General features: G+C 45.0%; 2 protein-coding genes and 1 long non-coding RNA gene across 7 annotated transcripts; 1 reads left to right on the plus strand and 2 right to left on the minus strand.

Annotated features, from left to right (window-relative positions):
• Positions 1-2,826: 2,826 nt before the first annotated feature.
• Positions 2,827-5,305, minus strand: DDT (D-dopachrome tautomerase). Of its 5 annotated transcripts, none has more exons than XM_035556998.2 (4): positions 5,077-5,301; positions 4,239-4,360; positions 3,517-3,613; positions 2,827-3,095 (listed from the first exon to the last, which is right to left on the minus strand). In XM_035556998.2, exons 1-4 carry the CDS (start codon positions 5,182-5,184, stop codon positions 3,066-3,068), a joined length of 357 nt encoding a protein of 118 aa, XP_035412891.1. In that variant the 5' UTR covers positions 5,185-5,301; the 3' UTR covers positions 2,827-3,065. The 5 variants fall into 5 exon arrangements, with proteins under 5 accessions (XP_035412891.1, XP_035412892.1, XP_035412889.1 ...); XM_035556996.2 differs by lacking the exon at positions 3,517-3,613 and adding an exon at positions 4,806-4,981 and having other exon boundaries at positions 3,068-3,095; positions 5,077-5,274; XM_050714218.1 differs by lacking the exon at positions 2,827-3,095 and adding an exon at positions 3,150-3,245 and having other exon boundaries at positions 5,077-5,305.
• A 42-nt stretch (positions 5,306-5,347) lies between these two features.
• LOC118253035 (uncharacterized) lies at positions 5,348-6,046 on the plus strand. Its single transcript, XR_004780316.2, has 2 exons — positions 5,348-5,528; positions 5,599-6,046. It is a non-coding gene; the product is annotated as an uncharacterized LOC118253035 (long non-coding RNA).
• A 426-nt stretch (positions 6,047-6,472) lies between these two features.
• LOC118253032 (glutathione S-transferase theta-1) lies at positions 6,473-18,807 on the minus strand. The gene is made up of 6 exons (XM_035556994.2): positions 18,604-18,807; positions 18,434-18,490; positions 14,121-14,208; positions 12,371-12,521; positions 9,823-9,999; positions 6,473-8,815 (listed from the first exon to the last, which is right to left on the minus strand). Exons 1-6 carry the CDS (start codon positions 18,713-18,715, stop codon positions 8,615-8,617), a joined length of 786 nt encoding a protein of 261 aa, XP_035412887.1. The 5' UTR covers positions 18,716-18,807; the 3' UTR covers positions 6,473-8,614.
• Positions 18,808-19,034: the final 227 nt, after the last annotated feature.

Consider the following 19,034-nt stretch of genomic DNA (forward strand, 5'->3'; position numbering starts at 1 on the left):
GGGAGAATTAGGAGAGTCAATGAGCAGCAGAACATCAGGAATATAAATGAAACAAATTGTTGCTTGTAGGAATAAGCCTAGTATAATCAGAGTGGTGCTTGCTGGACTCTAAGTTGATTTTTCAGTTCTGATACTCAAATCAATATAAAATTATTTAAACTGTAATCCATGTGATTCGTGGAAGAACTCTATAACTCAAAGCAAGTAAGTTATAAAGTAGGTATGTGGTTTATTTCGGCGCCGGGCACGTGCGTGATAGCTCCCAAAGGCATGCGCACCTTAACACAGCAACTTGCGTTGGTTATATGCAGTAAAAAGTTACATATGCATGAAGTTTCCCAATACGCCTATACATATTCATAACCTATCCCCGCTTTGTATTAAAATTAGCTCCAAGAAGTCATTTCCATAAACTCCTCCCATCTGCGCCTGCGCAGTGTGTTCTGGTGGTGGTCGTCGGGGGGTCGTGGGGATGAAGTCCAATAACTCCTCTTCATCACCACTAGTTGACCCCCTGCCTTTGTACAGACTCAGCTGCTCCTTGGCTCTTGTCCAAACCACAAGGTCGGTCTCAACTGGTTTTCGAGACAGGTTCCCCATTTTTGTCAGGAAACATCCTCTGTGAGGGGCCCCGAGACTCCTTGTTTCGGTTAATTTGCACAGCAGTAAACAAAGACACTCAGCAATATCTATTTTAAAGCGATTAAGCAAGCCCTCATTCTTTCATTCCTTGCTTTAATAATTACGATTGTTTTATTTAGAAATCATTAATACAATTAAGCAAGCCCCCATTCTTCTATCCCTGGCTTCACATGCAGCTCACCTTAGAGATCACAGTTCTGAAGACAAATTGATCTGTTCACACAAGTGGTCTGTGCTGAAGGAAATGGAGGGAGCTACACTGGAAGCTCACTGGAAGTGTTCCCTAACTGGGAAGAGGTCACAAGAGGGAAAAAGTATTATGTTTGTTTTGAAAAAAAGTCTGGATGGCTATTTATTTACACAGAGGAGAAAGCTGAAGGTGGAGAAGCTGTGTGTTGGCTTGACACAGTTCAGACTGAAGCATTTCACAAGTTTTTATACTATAATCTCCCTTTTTGTAAAGAAACACTTCAGGGCTGGGGTGAAATTTTATATACGGGAGTATGTAAATATATTTGAAATATATATTGTGTGAGAAAATACTACCCATCTTTCCATCCACATACACTGCAGTACCACTCCGTTGTGCTTGCAGAGTAATTTCCACAGCTATCATGATTTTGTAATACTTTTCTGCCAGTAGTGCCCTTCAGGGTGTCACTGGTCCTCTGTCTTGTGTAAATACACAGAAAGGTTGTCCTTGCTTCAAAGGCCTTGAGGCTAAGAAATAGTTACACAGTCTTCAAAATCAGGTCATTACCTTTGAATATGCAAACATGCCTATACAGTGATCTCAAACAAACCAACAGAGGCCATTTCTGGGAGCAGAGATATTTATTAATTTTAGAAGGTTAAGCCTGGGAAGTTACAGATGTCAGTAAAACAGTAAAAGAAACAACTTACTATAGCTGGGAGATTAAATCCAGATGACAGGCAGACTCAATACCATGGAAGCAGAACAATCTGCACATAGCATTCAAAGGAAGGGGATTTTATAACACTATTTTTGAGTGCTAGATAAGAGTGGTGTATCTAATTTACTCTAACCAGCAAACATAAGCAACAGAGATGTAAGAAAATGTTTCCTGCTTCTGGAGGCTTGTTTGCATACTCCAGGCCCACATAACCCCCTTCAGCATATCTTTAAAGGCCTAAAATAATACACTAAGCTAATCTAAAATTAGCTCAGTGTAAGAAAAATAGCCTATCTATTTAGATCAACAAGAACGTAAGTATGCTCAGTACCAACAGTTCATGAAAGAAAGCAGCCAGCAGCGAGTTTATATACTATCAGCATCTGATTCTGCACTGACAGGCCCCAGCACCAAAAAAGTATTAAATTGGCTCAGGCCAAGACAAAAAAAAAAAAAAAAGAAGTTGTTCCCTTGATCAATATTTTAACTGCTCTCATAAAAAAAATCTCTAAGTCCATGAACCATAAAGTTCTCAAGATGGTTTTTACCCAGCACTTTCACTGCGATCTTACATTATTCCTGGATGTTTTGTCAGACTACCGCTAGAATGCAGCTATGACATGGAAACGGGTTGGAAAGTCACATTTAATCTCTGAGGATCCTTTTATTGAGACATCTTTGCGTGGTGTATTCCTCCAAGCTTTCCCTCTCCTTCTTTATCTCTGGCTGCTCAGTTCCACAATGCTGGGAAAGACAAGTCCCAGGGCAAAAGCTAACGTGGGGCATAGCGGAAGGTGAAAGGAAGGAACAAAGCCTGCAGTAATGCCCAGCAGTGGTCAACGCTGCCCAAACAAGCCGAGCTGGGGCACAGGTCAGAACAGGTTTCTGTAGTGGAAACGAAGGCTTTGGCAAGAATTTCTGCTTGATCCTTCAAGGCACAGAAGTACCTCCAGGAAATGAGCAGTTTGCAGACCAGGATTAAAGCTGCATTCTTTTCTGCATTTCAGAGTATTCACTTGAAGTTGGTCAGCTCTTTTACACCTCAATAGCAAAGCAAGGGCTGCCCACCTTCTTCCCTGCAACAAAGTACATTTGAGTTACATGTGCATCTCACATTCAGTTCACCTGTTTATTACCTTGTTTCAAAAACATTTAGTTGAAGAGACCTGAGAAAGTGTAGAGACCTGGGCAGCCAAGGCATCTATCTCTAAGCACAGAGAGCTAAGAAAACAAAAGCCACATTGTAAGCCAATAACTGACACTTATCAAAAGAGGTTCTGATAAATTTTATTAATCAGATGTGTGGGCCCCCCAGTGGCCCTGAATGAGATTTTGCAAACATAGAAGATACTTAAGCTGCATAGGGAATAGCTTACTTCTAATGGTAATTAGAGAGGATATCTTTAACTATCTTGAGACCTCAAGACATAAACAAATAAAATCTAATCGGAATTATGAAGGAATGCAGAAGTACTCTTCAGCCTTGTGTCTCCACGGACCTCCATGCTCTTAGCTCCTCTGTGCCTCCATGTCTGGTACCTGACAAAGTCACAAAGCGGAAGGGAAACTGGTTAAAGTTTTCATTATCAGTGGAAGGCCGAGATAACATTATACATGAAAAGTATAGTGCTTTTGTTTTAATAAAATACCATATATATTCCAGTTATAAAGCAATGGAGCATGCAGGTCCTAAAAAACAAAACACTTCCATTCAGAATGAAGCGTAACAACAGCTGAAGTTGTAAGGGCCCAGGTCCAATAGGCAGAGTGCTGTCACTGTGCTAAGTCACTTGTGTACAGCTGCAGCAGCCCCTCCACAGAGGACAGCGAGCTGAAAACCTCAGCCACAGGGCACAGCAAGGTACTGTATCTTTCTGAAACTCCCTGTAACAGTGGGGTAAGGAAAAGTATTTTGAACAGCTGGGTAAATGACAGGGATTAAAGCTAGCAGTAGCAGAACCTTCAAAGTATTTTCCCGTGGCATAATGCAATTCTTCACAAGCAGCTGCCTCCTCTGCACACTGCCATCGCCACACAAACATTCAGCCTCGAAAATTCTGTGGACAAATAAAACTTTGTGGGAGCAGTCACTGGCAGCTGGCAATAGTAGACCACAGAGCACAAAATTTGACGTAAGCCTTAAATAAACAATGAAATAAATGCATAAACCTCCCTCCCAGTGATCACATCTCTTTCTAGAAAGAGCTTCTGGGAAGCCCAAAAATAGAAGAACTTGAAGGGATATCCCAGGTCTCCTCAGCCAGCCTGAGAGCCTTCTGCTGCCACAGGGAAACAGAAAGTAGAATCTTTCTGCATTGCAAAGTATGAGGAAATCTGGATAAACTGGAGAACCTCTGCGATTCTCAACACAAGCAGATGTGTTCTGGATTTAAACAAGCTTTGCACTGCTACAAGGAGCTTTGTCTAGGCGTGGTAAGCATGGCTATCACCAGACTGTTAACGGCAAAACCACGGGGTTAGCAACAGGCAGCTGGAGAGCCTTTGGGCTACAAGACAGGCTTGAGATAAAGACCTCAAACTATTCTAATAAAATCACTACAGCTGATTGCACCAGTCTTCAGCTTTGTAGGCATATGCTGCAAAGGCAGGAATGAAAGATGCAGGTGAAAGTGCAGGACTATTAGAGCAATAAGAGGAAACAAGATAGATGGAGCTGGTCACCTCTGGGTTGTCTTCATCATTGCTTCGTTCCCACGGACTGCTTGAGGGATCACAGGAAAGTCATCACTGTCCTGTTCTTGCCGATCTGCCAGGGCTCCAGTGGGTAAAAGCGAATGACAATCCTTATTGGATATAAGAGCAAAAACACATCGGACAAAAAAAATATTATTTTACAGCAAGTTGTTATCCCTGCCCAGATTGCAGCAAGCTAGGAAATCTTCACTAAGCTCCAGCAGGCTCACACTGCAGGGCGTTAATTTAACAGAAGCACAGACAGGCTGCATGTGGGCAGAGTACAAACAGGTGCCAGAGTTCATCTGCACAAACCCAACTGCAGACTGAACTTCAACGCCGCCTGTATGAGAGACTCGTCCATTTCAGAAGCACCCAAGCATCTCCTAATCCTGCCGGGCGTTTATCCTGACGGCACGCCAGGGGCAGGGGAATATCATTACTTTCCTTGTGGGGCAGATGGGCCGAGCCTCCAGCCCGGCCGGCCGCGGGCCCCAGAGCGGTCCCCCTGGACCGGGACAGCCCGGGGACAGCCCGGGGACAGCCCGCACTCACCTCTCGGTGCTAAGGCCCAGCTCCGCCGTCAGGAAGTCGAAGAAGCGGGCGCTGTGCGCCTGGTTCTGCTGCGCCGAGCCCACCACGCCGATGGAGGAGACGAGCAGCTGGGCGCAGGGCTCGGCCGAGCCCGACACCACCATGGGCAGCCCGCTGCGCACCGTCACGTTCACCCGCTGCCGGCACACGCACGGTCACGGCCACGGTCCTGATCCCGGTGCCGGTCCCGGTGCCGGTCCCGCTCTCGGCCGCCCCCCAGCCCCGCACTCACCTCAGCGGGCTTGCTTAAGATGGCGGCGGCGGCGGCGCACAGCTTCTGCGGCAGCTCCGGCGGCAGCCGCTCAGCCGCCAGGTTGGTGTCCAGCTCCACGAACGGCATGGCGACCGACCGACCCCACAGCGCCGGCAGCCGGGCAAGGGGAACCGGGAACCGGGCACCGGCTCCTCCCCGCCCCCGTCCCGCTCCACCTCGTCCCGCCCCCGGCACTGCAAGAAGTGAGGCATGCAGGGAGGTTTCTTGTCTTGTCCCGTATAAATAATCATCGCCCCCACATTCTGCAGTCGGGGCTTGAGCTCCGAAGTTGGCAGAAGTGCCCCTGGCAGCAGCATCCCAGCTGCAGCTCAGGCTTCTCACAAGCTGAGGTGCTGTGCGGGGAGGTTCCTTGTGCTGATTTACGGCAAAAAGTTACGAACCACCTTGGCTGCAAAGTCATCGTGTGTAAGGTACAGCACTGTGGTGAAGGTTGGCCCTGTATGATGTGATTTTTTATTTTTATTTTTTAATTTTCCACAGTTATTGACGAACCTAATGAAAACTGGTAGAGCTGCTCGCCTTGCTGGGGGAATTGTTTGGCCTTCAGTGCTGCCAGCGAGGACAATACTGGCACGGGGAGCAGTGTGTAAAGCAGCCATTAGGAAGGCTGGAATCGGATTTCCAGGAGAGACTGACTGCAAAAAGAGAGACAGGACGGAGAGGGGGCATGGCAGCTGGCAGGGGATGGCTGCTGGCTGCGCTGAGCGGTGGCACAGAAGCTCCCCTCAAACCCAGAAGAAATAACCCAGAGAAGCTGTTAGATTTCAGGGTAAATTTACAGAAAGATATAATCTTGTAATTAAGGGATGATCTTGAGCTGCAATAACCATGAATTCATACAGTGTTACTGCCTACATGGTATTTTTCCACACAGTAATTACTTTTCTGTAATAATTCTGTTTTCTGCCAGGGGTAAGGAAACCACTGCTGTCATTGCTGCATAGAAGAGATGCAGTGAGGAAGATTTTACGACTTGCCCACTCAGAAGCCCTAGGAGACTGTACTGAACTCTCTCCAGGGCACTCACTATCACCATCAGGGAAAGACAAACGAATTTGTCACCAAAACCAAGACACTGGGGGTGTTCAGGCACCTTGCAAACCCCAGGCCCAAGCCCACTGCCTGGCTGCAGGGAATCATTGACCCATCGTAAGATGCCCTTTAGGATCCATTTTTCTATTTCTCATTCCTTTAAATATTAAAAAAAAATCTCTTCCAAATAAATTCCAAGGCCAAAAAAAAAACCACCACTACACCACCAAAACAAAAGCAAGAGACCAGCATGTCAGAAGGCCTCCCAAGAAAAAACAAGCAAAAGAAATTTAAGTATCAGAAGTCAGCAACTACAACAGGATGAGGGTCTGCTACAAACATTTTTAATGATATGCTTTGTCCTTTGCTCTTGATGAGCAACGTGAGTGGCAAATTGTCCGTGGCCTCAGGGCACAACCCAGAATCCCAGAGTTTTTATTAAACTAAAGACATTTGTTTTATTGTTTCTGTCTTGGAGCAGATGACTGAAAAGTTTGCAGGGTGATAAACCAAGAGGGATGACAGCACAGCAGCAAGTAGTCTCCATCCTGCTCAGCCTTTGGAAAATCCTGTTGTTTTTCTTTCCACTTGTAGACATCTGTATGTGTCATCAGTCACTTAGAAATTCCACTCTCAAAGTTCAAAAGTCAACCACTTCCCATTTAAAATTTAACTCAGTTATAGACAATATGTGTGAATAAAACATAAGTTAAAACATATTATTCAGCCAATGTTTGGGAAAGTGAGAATAAATGCGTGCCTGTTTCTAATGTTTTTGGTTCATGAAAAGAGAGACTTCAGTCAGTTCTCTTGTTCTTATAGAGAACATATCACAAAATGAAATTTTCTGCTAGTGAAAGCTCAAATATATAACAGAATTCTCTTTCCAGTTGGAAATTTGAAGATGTCCCTCGGCTCTGGACTAAATCCATATAATCTAGAACTGAAACCTTATAGAAAAACATCACCAAAACATATCAGGTTGTAGAGAACTCAGCAGATATGTGACTAGCCAAGACATGTTAGTATTGGAAAGAAAAGAAGCTATTCTGTTACTGAGAGAAGCAGTTCCCAAATTATTTACTCATTTTGTCTTCATTCCTTCCAGAAAGAGCTCTTGGGCAAAGATTTCAGGGTAAGGTTCAAGAGCAGCAGCTATTTGTGAATGGAAGTATGCAGAGATATTCCACCAGTTTTTGCATCCTTCACTACTTGTTACTTTCAACTGAAGACACTAGAAATTGTTATTTTACTTAAATTGTGCTGCAATACAAAAGATTTTTATATTTGAGCTACAACTAATCTGAAGTAAACGCAGCCAAGAAGAAGAGCCCTGAAGCTCCAAAACAACTCTCTGCCCTATATTATTGTGATGCATATGTTGCTCAATGCCACAAAATCTTATTACTTCAGCTTGCACAGGGTGACTTGGTGAACTTCCATCCAAAACAATCTCAGAAGAGCATGTCTGGATTTATTCCTCCTCTCCATTTTCTAGGAGGAATGTGGATTGCTATTGCACTATTACCACAGGAAAAGACAAACAACAACAAACAACAAAACAAACAAAAATTGATTGCAGTCATGTTCTCTTTCAAAAAATGAAAGAATGTGAATGCATTCTTTCAGTGTATTTCCTATATAATACCAACAGAGTATTTAGGTAGGCAGTTATTTGAAGGCTGTGGCCACCCTCAGCTTTTTGAGGTTGCTTGGTCTTTACTATACAGATCTCCCAAGAATTGCCCTGCCACACATGTACTGACAGACCTAGCACCTACAAAACCCAACTTTCAGAATTGGAGATTTGTGGTTAAACTAAAGAATTACAAAGATTCACAGTTATAGATGAATATGAATAAACTTCTCATAGGATCCTAAAGGCAAACAGAAGTATGGAATGTACATGGGTGGCCAAGCAACATGCTCCAGCAATAAGAAACTTTCCAAGAAAAAATTGATGTCTTTTTTCATTTTTGTGACTACCTGTAGTTTTGTCCAGGCAGAGACACACGCTGGGAAAGTGAGGATCAGGTACGCTTTGCAGTGCTTGCCACTTAGCTGCAAATGTTACAAATACATGAAAACAATGATCCTCATCCTGTACAGTTCTCTGATGCTCCAGTTTGCAGGCTGGCTTAAATTTTGTCAGAAAACACCATTCATATCTCCACCATCTCTGAGAAGACTGACACTAAAATACAACCTAGATGCACATACTAAGTGACCCATAGGGCCTCAGCCTTTTGTACAAATTTAATGTTTCAGGTCTTAAAACTTCCCCAGCCACCACCCCCAAAGATGCAGGGAAGTCTTGGTGAAGTAGCAGAGGACACCCTGCAATTTCTGTGTAAGAATTACAGTGCTCTTTCCAGTTACATGTAGAGCTGGATATCAGAGAAGTTTGCTTTTTTTTTTTTTAAAAAAAAAAAAAGGAGCAGGAAAAATGGTAACATAGGTTAATTCATTTCAACATCTTCATCAACATCGGCGCCAGATGCTCTTTCAGCTGTGGATCAATTTGAATGTTGCTCAGTTCTTTGATATTCAGGATCATCTCATGGGCTTGGAAGAAAAGCTCTTTCCCCACAGCTTCCTCCACCCGCCTGCGCCACTCCATCAGTCTAGGTCTGTCTTCAAAGACGTCACAACCAACACCAACAGGCTGCAAAAAGTGAGAGAGAACAACGGTGAGGCACTGGGCAACCCCCTCTTTGCCAAGACAACAGGCACCAAAAATGTACCTGCAGGTACAGGCAGGGGAAAGACAGGGGAGGAGCTCATGGAAGAGCATGAACAAGGAGGGAAATCTCCACTAGTCCAGTGAATCTATCTAGGGGGCACAGACGCAAGTCTGTATTTTAAAGGCCGTTCATAAGTCAATTCTTGAGTGCAGGAACAGCTGTTAGAGAGTAACAGAGAAAACTACCACATACTGCCACTTACTGAGATTAAGCTACAGAATCAAGGATGTGGTGGCCTGACAGTTCCAGGGACAACCGCAGTCTACTGTAAGGTCTGCTGTATTACTAATTGAACAGATGTCTTAGCTGACATAATCTACTGCCTTCCATTTTCTGCCTGTGCCACATGCAGAAACACAGTGTTGTAGAGAAGCAGAACGTGTTATTTTTCAGTCTCTGGGATACAGAACTAGGAGAAGGAATTGCCTCTGGATTGCAGGACACAAGCCGTGATGGCCTGGGAAAGAACAAGGAGTTTGTAACAGACTTAATTTGATTGCCTCTGTCTGAGGTTCAGTCTTGCATCTTCCAGACATGGCATGGGCAAGTACCATTAAAAGGATATTTTTGTATGATAAAAATATTTTAAAATAATTTTCTTACTCATCAGACCTGCCTGCTATTGCTTCTTACTTGCTTTATTTATTATCTTTTTCTCTGGGGGTTAAAAATAAAATCAGGATAAAGGATGAAGTATTGCTAGAGAACAGAAACAAAAGAGATCAGTTGCAGCCAGCTTTTTAAATAAAAAAATAAAAAGCAACTGATTTTCTGAACCCACTCCTGTCTTCTCTTCATTGTCTCGGTTCTGCTGAGATATGCCCTTACTCCTCTTTCTAATGAAGTGTTACCACATGCTGCATCCCTCCCTGCCCAGCAGCATGCTCTCCCTTGTGCTGAGACTTCATTACCACAGTCTAGAACTCACTTGCATCAACTCCACAATGGCCACAAGATCTGCCAGAGAGATCTCATTCCCGATGATAAAAGCCTTGTCCTGCAGAAACCTCTCCTCAAATTGCTTCAGGGAAGTGGAGAGCCCCTCCATAACCTCCTGGAGCTTCTCTGAGGGCAGTGGCTGCCCTGTGAAGAGAGGAATCAGCACCTGAGGAAAGAATGCATGTAGAGTACAGTCGGCTGTCTTCTCACGGATTTAGTGGTAGTCATTTAAGTTACACCCTGTGAGGTACTCATGACTGTCAGTGATCTTAGGGAGGATGATTTTAGAGCTTCATATACTGCTGTAGTTTCAAGTAGCTCACAGGCAGGGAGCACACAGTCTAAAGTGACTGATCTGCAGTGACAGTGACCTCCAGCTAACAAGCACCAAGACAGAGAAAGAAACCAAGGATTCAGTGTTTTGTGCCTGGCATTGTGCCTTCCCACTCCCCCTGAGTGGGTACAAAAGAAAAATGGGCAACAGCTTCCAGGAAGACAGATCTCTGCAGCAGTCACCGCTGCTAAGTCCCCGGTTTCAACAGTCTAAGACTGGTGAGCAGGCTGCAGGCCCATCAGCCACCCCTGGTGTCCACCCTGCCATGTAACTGCCCGCTGGAGGCAGGCAGCTGCCAGTCCTGTCAGGTCACCACAGGAAGGCACAGCGGTGGCTGTGGCAGGGCGCGTAGAGGGCAGTGGAACGCATCAGCCCTGGCTGGAGAGGCAGGAAATGTCTTCCTCTGCGTGACAGCAATGAGCAAGGCGGAGAGTGAGTAAATGTCATTATTACGCCACCCTTTCTGTGGTCTTCCAAGCACCATTCCTTAGACCACTAGAAATGTTTCCATAGAAATCATAAGTGTGGTCCTTGTCTTCATGGGCTTGCTGGCACAGGGTGCAGTAGCCTTTCAATGAGGTTTGTCACCGTTCACAGAGGTGTACGCACCATCAGAACCCGCAGTATTTCACAATGATGCTGCCTCCACCTACCATGGCTAAAGAAATACAGTTTACTTAGAGAAAAAATTAAAGATGTAAATTTCCACCAGTGGGAGTGGATTGACTTTCTACTTACTGCTAGTATATTCAACAACTCATGTTGTGATTGCTTAATCCAAGCCAGGATTTTTGCCAAGTACATTTAGAATCTATTTCATCAGAAAATTCAGGGCCAGTTCTCTTCCTAAGTGTTTCCAATTATGAATGATGGGATCTCTGGGTACAGTCGTTTGAAATGGCTTTTCCTTTTCTGTATCTTAGGGCAGTTTATCTTCTCACACAACTAGCTAATGTATCTTCTGTTAGACAGTGGCTTAATATGTTTCCCTCTTTTCATTTATTCTGAGGACTTTTCTGGGTTACCTAATCATCAGCAACGAGCTGGATTTCTTTCTCTTGGAGCAGCGCAATAACAGCCTGTAGAGACCGGAAGAAACTGCTCTTTGTACAAATCTGACTCATATTCGTGTTGCTTCTCTGGTCTCTCTACCCAAAAATTCAAATGTCAATAAATCAAAAAGCTAACTGAGTCCTGACATGCTTCGTTAGGCATAAACAAGGGCAAAACTTTACACAGGAAGAGTGAAGTTCTTACCTGTTTACTGGCAACTTTTACTTCATCTGAAATTCCCTATTATAGCTGTACTTGTAGGGCTATATTTGTATCTGGGCTTCTCTAAAGAGTTGCATTAGTTTTTTGGTGAGTTGATTGGAAACAGGTGAACAGCCTCACTGTAATTATTTTTTTTTTGCCTCAAGATGATTCTGTTAATTTTGCCTAAATGTAAATTGATTTGACCACACTGAATAAAGAAATACTCTCTGTATCTCTATTCTACCTGTTGCTGAACTTATTTCAGGGTAGTATGTAAGTGTGCTGGAAGGAGAAGTCTCCTGGATTTCAACCCTCATGGGGCTGCAGGGACTCGATGTGTGAAGAACGCAAGCCTTTCAGTTTCCAGCAACAACGCATGTACTTGCCAAAGAAGCAAAACTTGTGTGTGCGTACTCTGCACAGCTGCATAGGGAGGGGAAGGCCCTTAGAGGCAATACCCAATCTGTTATATATTTGTTCATAAATCCAGGCAATAAAAGTCTGTTGGCCTTCAAGACCTTCTGTATCAGTACTACTTTTAGGCATTGGAATGGGCTGCCCAGGGAAGTGGTTGAGTCACCATCCCTGGAGGTCTTTAAAAGATGTTTAGATTTAGAGCTTAGTGATATGGTTTAGTGGAGGACTTGTTAGTCAGAGGTTGGACTAGGTGATCTTGGAGGTCTCTTCCGACCTAGATGATTCTGTGATTCTGTGATACTTTAAGGAAAAAAAAAAAAAAAAAGAAAAAAACAAATTGACCAGAGCCGCTTTTGCCAGATCCTGATGTCAAGCAACTAGGAACAGCTCCCTGTCTGCCAGCTCCTTTCAGCTAGGAATGGCCTGGGTTTGTTATTTGATTCTGACAAACTCTCTCCATATTGGGCCTGTTCAGTATTTGGCCAGGAAAACATTGCTTTACTCTAATTTTAATACTCAGTCTCCTTACCTTGATCCACATGGTCTTAGGAGCATTAGCCCGGATGTTAGCATGATGCCATGAGAGGTATTCATCTACCTGGGCCCGTTTTTGTATGTCTGATGGGTACCAGTGGTCAGGAGTGTTGTACTTTCGACTTAGATACAGCAGAATGGCAGTGCTGCTCAGACATTAACAAGAGACAAGAAAGGGGTCAGGGAGTTAAGATGCAGAATGCTTTCACTTCAGTTCCCTCTCCTATCCCTTCTGAACTTCCTGAACACTAAAAAGCATTCAGATCCAGGTTTCTGACAGAGCCTAGGGGCCATATATAGGCACCTAATTCATGTTGACATTAGAGATGGAACTTTATCACCTTAGTCCCCCTGAAAACTTTAACCTGCTGGAAAATCACAGCATTGATAGAAGTGCATTGTACTGCTGGACAGTAGTGGGGTAAACAGACAAAAAACCTCCATAATCATCTATCAGCAATGTTAACCCCATTTCCTCAACTGTTCTGACCCATTTCTCTGACTTTTGCTCAATGTTTATGTGCCTGTGTACTAAATGAAACCTTCTAATGAATTATGTCGCCTTTTGATCAGATCTATGTCTTTCTAGCCTTCACCTTTCATTGAAGCCAGTGGAAGTCCTAGTAGGGAGAGCCTACAGAATTTTCTTGTGTTTGTCCACATGTTTATACTTCCACTAATTAGCAGGAAAAGTCAGATGGAAAAAAAAATTAGTCATCTGCAACAATGAGTAGGCTGTTACTACAAAGAGATGCCATAGATAACCCTGTGCTGGCAAAAAGAAAGAAAATGCAGACCCTCCGACTATGCTGATACTACCATAATTGAATTATTATAGTGTTATGACACTATTAACAAGTCTCATTAATTTTACATTATGAAACCTAAATTTCATCTCTGTAGGTGTTAATTTGTTGTTATGACTAAATGAGGTAAACAAAAGTAGCTCCTTAGTTTTTTTTCTAGTGTAAAAGGGATTTCATTCAATTTTAAACAATTCTCAGAAATGTTTATGATCCTATTTTGAGGTAAGTGCATTCAGAAGATCAACAAGTTAAGTCAATTGATTCGTTTACACTATGAAAGGTAATTCAAACAGAAAATGGAAACAGAGTAAATGAGGTTACAGTATTACAAATGACTAAGATGTTATAAGGTATGAAACTTTGCAGAGACTTTTTCAATCTTTGCAGTTCTCTTTTGGAGGCAAATACATTTGAAATATAAAAATATCATCATAATTATATTTTCATCACTTCAGGAACTAGATGTGAGTTCATAACATATTAACCTCTTCAGATTGAGAAGCAAGGCATGTGATGGAGGAAACGAGCACTTATAATGTCATCTTAGGCAGAAAATGCTTGATTCTCCATAAAAAGACTTAAAGACATAAAGGCTAGTTGATAATCTATAATTACAGAAGTTCCTGCTAAAGGAGCACCTTTCTAATGACTCCAAGTTGTTTATCTCCAAGTACGGATCATGTCTATCTGAAATAATGCATAGCTTTAACTGTTTAGCTTAACACTGCATATTGATATATATATATATATATATATACATATAAATATAATTTATTTTCTCTTCAGGAACAAAGGACCTAAAATGCCAAAGCAGATCAATAATCTGTCCCATTCATAAATGGCCAGTTTTGTGATCCTTAGTCATTCAGAGGGAATGACACCTCCTGAACACCGTATGTCTTACTGGTGCCCAGGGAGGTCTGAGGACTGAGCTCTTACCATTCTGCTAGGGTGAAATCTCCATCCTTTAGTGCTGGTACCTTCTTCAAGAGGCTGATTTTGCTAGCCCCTTCACTATTTGATGGCCCTAAGAACACGAACAGACAAGTCAGAGGTTAGAAGAGTAACAGCCAGTGAATGATTAATGAAATACGTGTATCCAGCTGGAAAATAAGTGAACTCTGCTAGGTTTTTCCTATATGAGCATATTAAGCAATTAAAAGGTAATGGAAATGAAGAGTGACTGTAAAAGCCATCTACAGCCTGCAGTCTGCTCAGGCCTGTCACATGGCATGGAGCAGTTCACATTTTTATACAGGAATTAAGTTGCTTGACTCTGGTACCAGCATCTCCTGCAAAAGATACTGAAAAATCATTCCCTAAGAGGCATTTAAATACCATGATGACGATACTGGTTTTGAAAACACTAACTTGACTTGAGAACAGTGTCCTATGGTTAGAGATAGGGGGAAAAAGATGTAAGGTAGGATGTAAGTTAAACAAGTGAGCAGCTGAAAAATACTTAATATTTGCAAACAAAGCAGGGACTGGAAAAGTTGAGTTTGCACGCAGAGCATCCTGACGAGGTTAGATGGTTTCTACTCCTGCTCCTCTTCCAGCAGACAACACCAAACCAAGTTTGTTTTCTTCCAGTTTGTAAACGTGGCTGACTCAAGCTAGGATGTAGTCATGATGGAAAGCAACTTAAGAGCTTTGGGCCCACAGAGATCACTGCAGTGGTTGATTAATCAAAGAGAACCCGGGTAGCTTATAAGACACACAGAGCAAAATCTTTCCCTTGTTTGTTTGTGGCTCAAGAGCAGGGGGAACTGAGCATTTCCAAAGAAAGCAAATGTTGATCCCTCAGCACACACACAGCAGAGGATGTTTCCAGGGTTCTTGCTGAAATGGGAAAAACATGAATGTCAGCAATACAACAGTGGATTCACAAAGTAACTCATTCTGCCACAGTGGACATTCACTAGGGGCAGAGCAACTCAAACACCTCTGTCCTGCATCACTCGCAGCTCTGGGTCAGCATTTCAACCTACCTTTGTTAGGAAAATGTAAGTGGAAGAAGCTATCCCATAAAAGAGTTTAAACTCCACAGTTACTTGGAGTTTGGAGGCATTAATTGCTAGCTAATATCTAATCAAGTTTTCAATTTCTCACTGAAGGCGCTGAACTTGCAAGTCAGCAGTTAAATGCCAGGGAATTGTACAAAAGTCCAGGAAAGAGTACAAAATAAAAGGTTTGAGAAGTTTGTTTACTTTGCTTGGTTTAAATGCTTTCTATAAGGAGACATGATATTCCAGGGTGCGAAGCCTGATCAAATCAAATCAGCATGACCAGCAGGAAGTCTTACAAATATGCCTTTGTTAAAAAAAAAAAAAAAAAAAAAGTACTGTTAACTAAGACAATGATCTACATCTCCAAGAAGTATTTGCTGCCATACAGGAGGTGGCGGCAGTGTCTGCTTTAATGGATGAACGTGCAGCAAGGAATAGTCTCCAAGCAATAAAAACAGTCTTTGGACTATCAAATTTATTTACAGTTGGCTGTGGGAAGGCATTGGAGAAAGCATTACAAAATACAGAATGCACAAAGGTCTCTGACTACTTTCCCAATATTGATTTCACACGAGAAAATTCAAGCAGAGCAAACATTACCACCCTATTCTTGTTTCCAGCTGACCAGCCTCTACCTTGTTTCTTCTTTGGGAAGCGTGTCTTTAAATTCCAGCGTAAGTAGCTTCATTGGAGACTGAGGTTCACACCCATCCACTGTCTGAGGGGATAAAGATGCCCATCTCCTGTCTCACTGGGAAGTGTCTCTAACCACCTACAGTGACCATGCCCTCCCGCTGTTCTAGGCAAGATGCAGAGCAGAACCAGGCAGCAGCATCAGGAAAGGCAGGAAGAAATGGTTTCTTAAGAATTAGAGACAAATGGAAAGTGTGAGGTAACAAGCCTATTATCTGAGAAACTTGAACATCCAAAACCAAAAAAACAAAAAACCACCCCTAACAGAACATCAAGCCAGCAGACAAAGTACAAGTACAAGGTGCCTTATTTCTATGATTTATATCACAAAGACTGCAAGGCAGATTTGTGTAAACCTCTTGCCAGCCAAGGAGTTGCTCTGGGAAAGTGTTTGGACCCGTGCATTTAGAGGGGCTCCAGAGGCCAGTGGTCATCACACTCAGCTTGGGCTAGATCTGTAGAATTCAGGTGGTCTTTGGAAAAAATGCAGCAGAAAGTTGCAAGTCAATAACACCTGCAGCTAATGAGCAGTCTATTCTTAGACCTAGCTGCTTGGTTGTTACAAGCTACTGCATGTGTTTATCATCTAAGGTATTGAACAACTGAAAAGCAAGGATATGAGAAGTAAGTAGTGGGTAAAGGCAGCCTGAATCAGATTTCAGCCTGCTTTCATAGTGTATCAGTCTCAGCAGGAATACTGAATACACATTCCTCATGGGACTGACATGTCACTACAGCAGGCTGGACTGTAGGTCAGTGTCTGTTACACAGACTGCACCAGAGCCCAGAGACAGCATCGTATTTGCTTTGGCTCATCCAGACACAAAAGACCTGTGCCAAGACTCTGACACTGAGCTGCAAACTGATAAAGGCCTTGGTATGAACACTAATTCCAGGTTGCTTCAGTGGGACTGGCTGTTTATTGCATTAGAATAGAGACCAGTATTTGTATTTGCAGTTTAGCGGAGTTTAAGACTGTGCCTCTCTCCCAGCAAGCAGAGTTAGACTTATTGTTCAGTTACTATGTAGCCCATCTTTATCAGTCCTGTGATGTTCACTTGACTTATGGTGCTGTTTAGCATCGGTTGCATCCGTCGTAATTAGTTCTCGATGTCCCACAAGGGTGTGGGACACTCACTGTGTGTACTGCTGGGCTTTGAGGAATTTAATAAGCAGATTGTACACTGTCAAAAAGCAGGGCAGGCTGCACACAAGAAAGATTCTTAGTGTAGGGAAGATTCACTGGTGGTAAAAAGAGAAATGGACACGGCTCTACAAAAGAAATAAGAAAACAAACAAACAAACAAAAAACATTGGTTGATTTGCCAATTGTGTCCCTGCCAAATCATCTCCTCAGCCAAAGATTTCCAAGTACTATGCTTTGCCTTAGGCAAAGAAGTAACAAACAATTTACTCAGAAAATACAAATGCAAATGTTCAATAGTCATCTTATACAGCTGGACGAGTCTGAACAGCTGAAAATTTCTGCTAAGTACACCATACCCAGAGCAGTCCTCGGCTGTCACTGTGACTAATTTGCTAGAAATGGCTGGGGGAACATTCCTCGGGGATCCACAAAAATAGACGCAGCATGGCTATGAGACAGCTCTGAGAATAAGAGCTCCATGGTCAAACCACTGTATTCAGGTGGGTCTGCAGGGCGCGTGTTGGAAATCTCCCAGTTACCTGATGAGCTAGTCCTTCCCCTGCAGTGGGCCAAGCTGAGCTTCCAGGGACTGGGAGCAGGTTCAGCTCTGCTGCAGTCTTGCCAGGCTCGACCCTGCTTTATAGCTCCCGAAGCAGGATGGGACCCTGTCTCGAAAGGCCACCAGGGTACGACCCCATGGAAGTCTCTGAGCTCTGCATCCCCACGCTCCTCTCATAAGCAGGTGATCTCCTGCTCCCACTAGCTCCAGCATTTTGCTCGCTTCCAGATTTCAAGCGTTTCCTCCTGATGCTGTTGAATGTCCGCAAGCACACACTGACAGTGCCGTACCCCCTTAGCAGGGAGAGGACTGTTGCATTTCCATCTGGAGCAGACTAAACGCCCCTATGGGAACAGCTCAAAACGATTCAATCCCTGAGCAAGTCCCAGCAAAGCAGCAGCTCGGGATGTAGCTGTGACAGGAGGTCAGCGTGGCGCTGATCCCACAGCTGAGTGGTTCAGGGTGAAACCCTCGTGCCTCCTCACTCAGAGAGGTGAAAGATCTCCTCGAACAGCAGCGAGACGAAGGCATCCGCTGCTCGCAGTGATGTGTGACGGGGCAGCGGCCCTTCTTGCTCCGGTGGCCGCATGCAGGGCCCGGAGCTAGGGGGGCTGCCAGCACCCGTCCCCCACCGCCCCAGGGTGCCCCCACCGCCTGGGGCCTGCTGTCAGAAGATTGTGTTACGGCCTGGGCTGCTGCCAGCCGGGCCAGGGCACAGCCTGTTCCTACCAGGCAGGCAGGCCAGGCAGCACCGCCGGGACCCCTCCAGCCCCGAGCCCCCCGGCCAGGCAGGGGAGCTGTGACAGGAATAACGGCCCCTGGGGGAGCAGTGGGGGAGCCTCACCTGTGCGGGGCTGCTCCGCGCTGCTCGCCGCCGCCGGCTTCCTCCCCAGCACCGAGTCTGCCAAAGAGCCGAGAGAGGGGCGCTGAGTTTCGGGGGGGGACAGACCCCTCGCACCCCGGCCCCGCCGCCCGCCCACCATCCCCCGGGCAGCTCCCCTGTGCCCGTCCCACCTTTGAAGAGCTCCACGTGCTTGAACTCGAAGGGGATGTTGTTGCTGCGGGCGAAGATGTAGATGGAGCGGCAGGGCTGCGACAGCAGGTCCAGGTACAGCTCCAGCCCCATGCTGCCGCCGCTGTTTGCCGCTGCTGCCACCGCCGCCGGCTCTGGCGACGGCTGCCCGGAGCCGCCCCGCTCGGGCAGGCGGGGGTTGAACCGTGCCTGGGCGGGCGGTGCCCTCCCCGTGGGCCCGGCCGGGCGGGGACGCGCCCTCCGCGGGCGGCGGCGGCGCTGAGGGGAGCCCTGAGGCGCCGGGCCCCGGCTGAGGGCCGGGGGTTCCCGCGGGCCCCCCCGGGGTGGAGAAGGGGAAATGCGGCGGGGTGTCCCCGGGAACCGCCCCAGGCCGCAGAGGGTGGCAGGTGGAGGTGCTGGGGGTGCTCCGTGC

Source organism: Cygnus atratus, chromosome 17 (genome assembly GCF_013377495.2).
Source record: "Cygnus atratus isolate AKBS03 ecotype Queensland, Australia chromosome 17, CAtr_DNAZoo_HiC_assembly, whole genome shotgun sequence".
Classification (NCBI taxonomy): Eukaryota; Metazoa; Chordata; class Aves; order Anseriformes; family Anatidae; genus Cygnus; species Cygnus atratus.

Excerpts from the sequence above, each read along its gene's own strand:
- DDT (XM_050714218.1), bottom strand. The coding sequence starts at position 5,184 with ATGCCGTTCGTGGAGCTGGACACCAACCTGGCGGCTGAGCGGCTGCCG. Across the intron at positions 4,361-5,076 it reads TCTTAAGCAAGCCCGCTGAG|GATTGTCATTCGCTTTTACC; the intron begins GTGAGTGCGGGG and ends ATATCCAATAAG. Across the intron at positions 3,246-3,516 it reads CACGGGAAAATACTTTGAAG|GACCTGCATGCTCCATTGCT; the intron begins GTTCTGCTACTG and ends TTTGTTTTTTAG.
- LOC118253032 (XM_035556994.2), bottom strand. The coding sequence starts at position 18,715 with ATGGGGCTGGAGCTGTACCTGGACCTGCTGTCGCAGCCCTGCCGCTCC. Across the intron at positions 14,209-18,433 it reads CGCGGAGCAGCCCCGCACAG|GGCCATCAAATAGTGAAGGG; the intron begins GTGAGGCTCCCC and ends TCGTGTTCTTAG. Across the intron at positions 8,816-9,822 it reads CCATTGTGGAGTTGATGCAA|CCTGTTGGTGTTGGTTGTGA; the intron begins GTGAGTTCTAGA and ends CACTTTTTGCAG.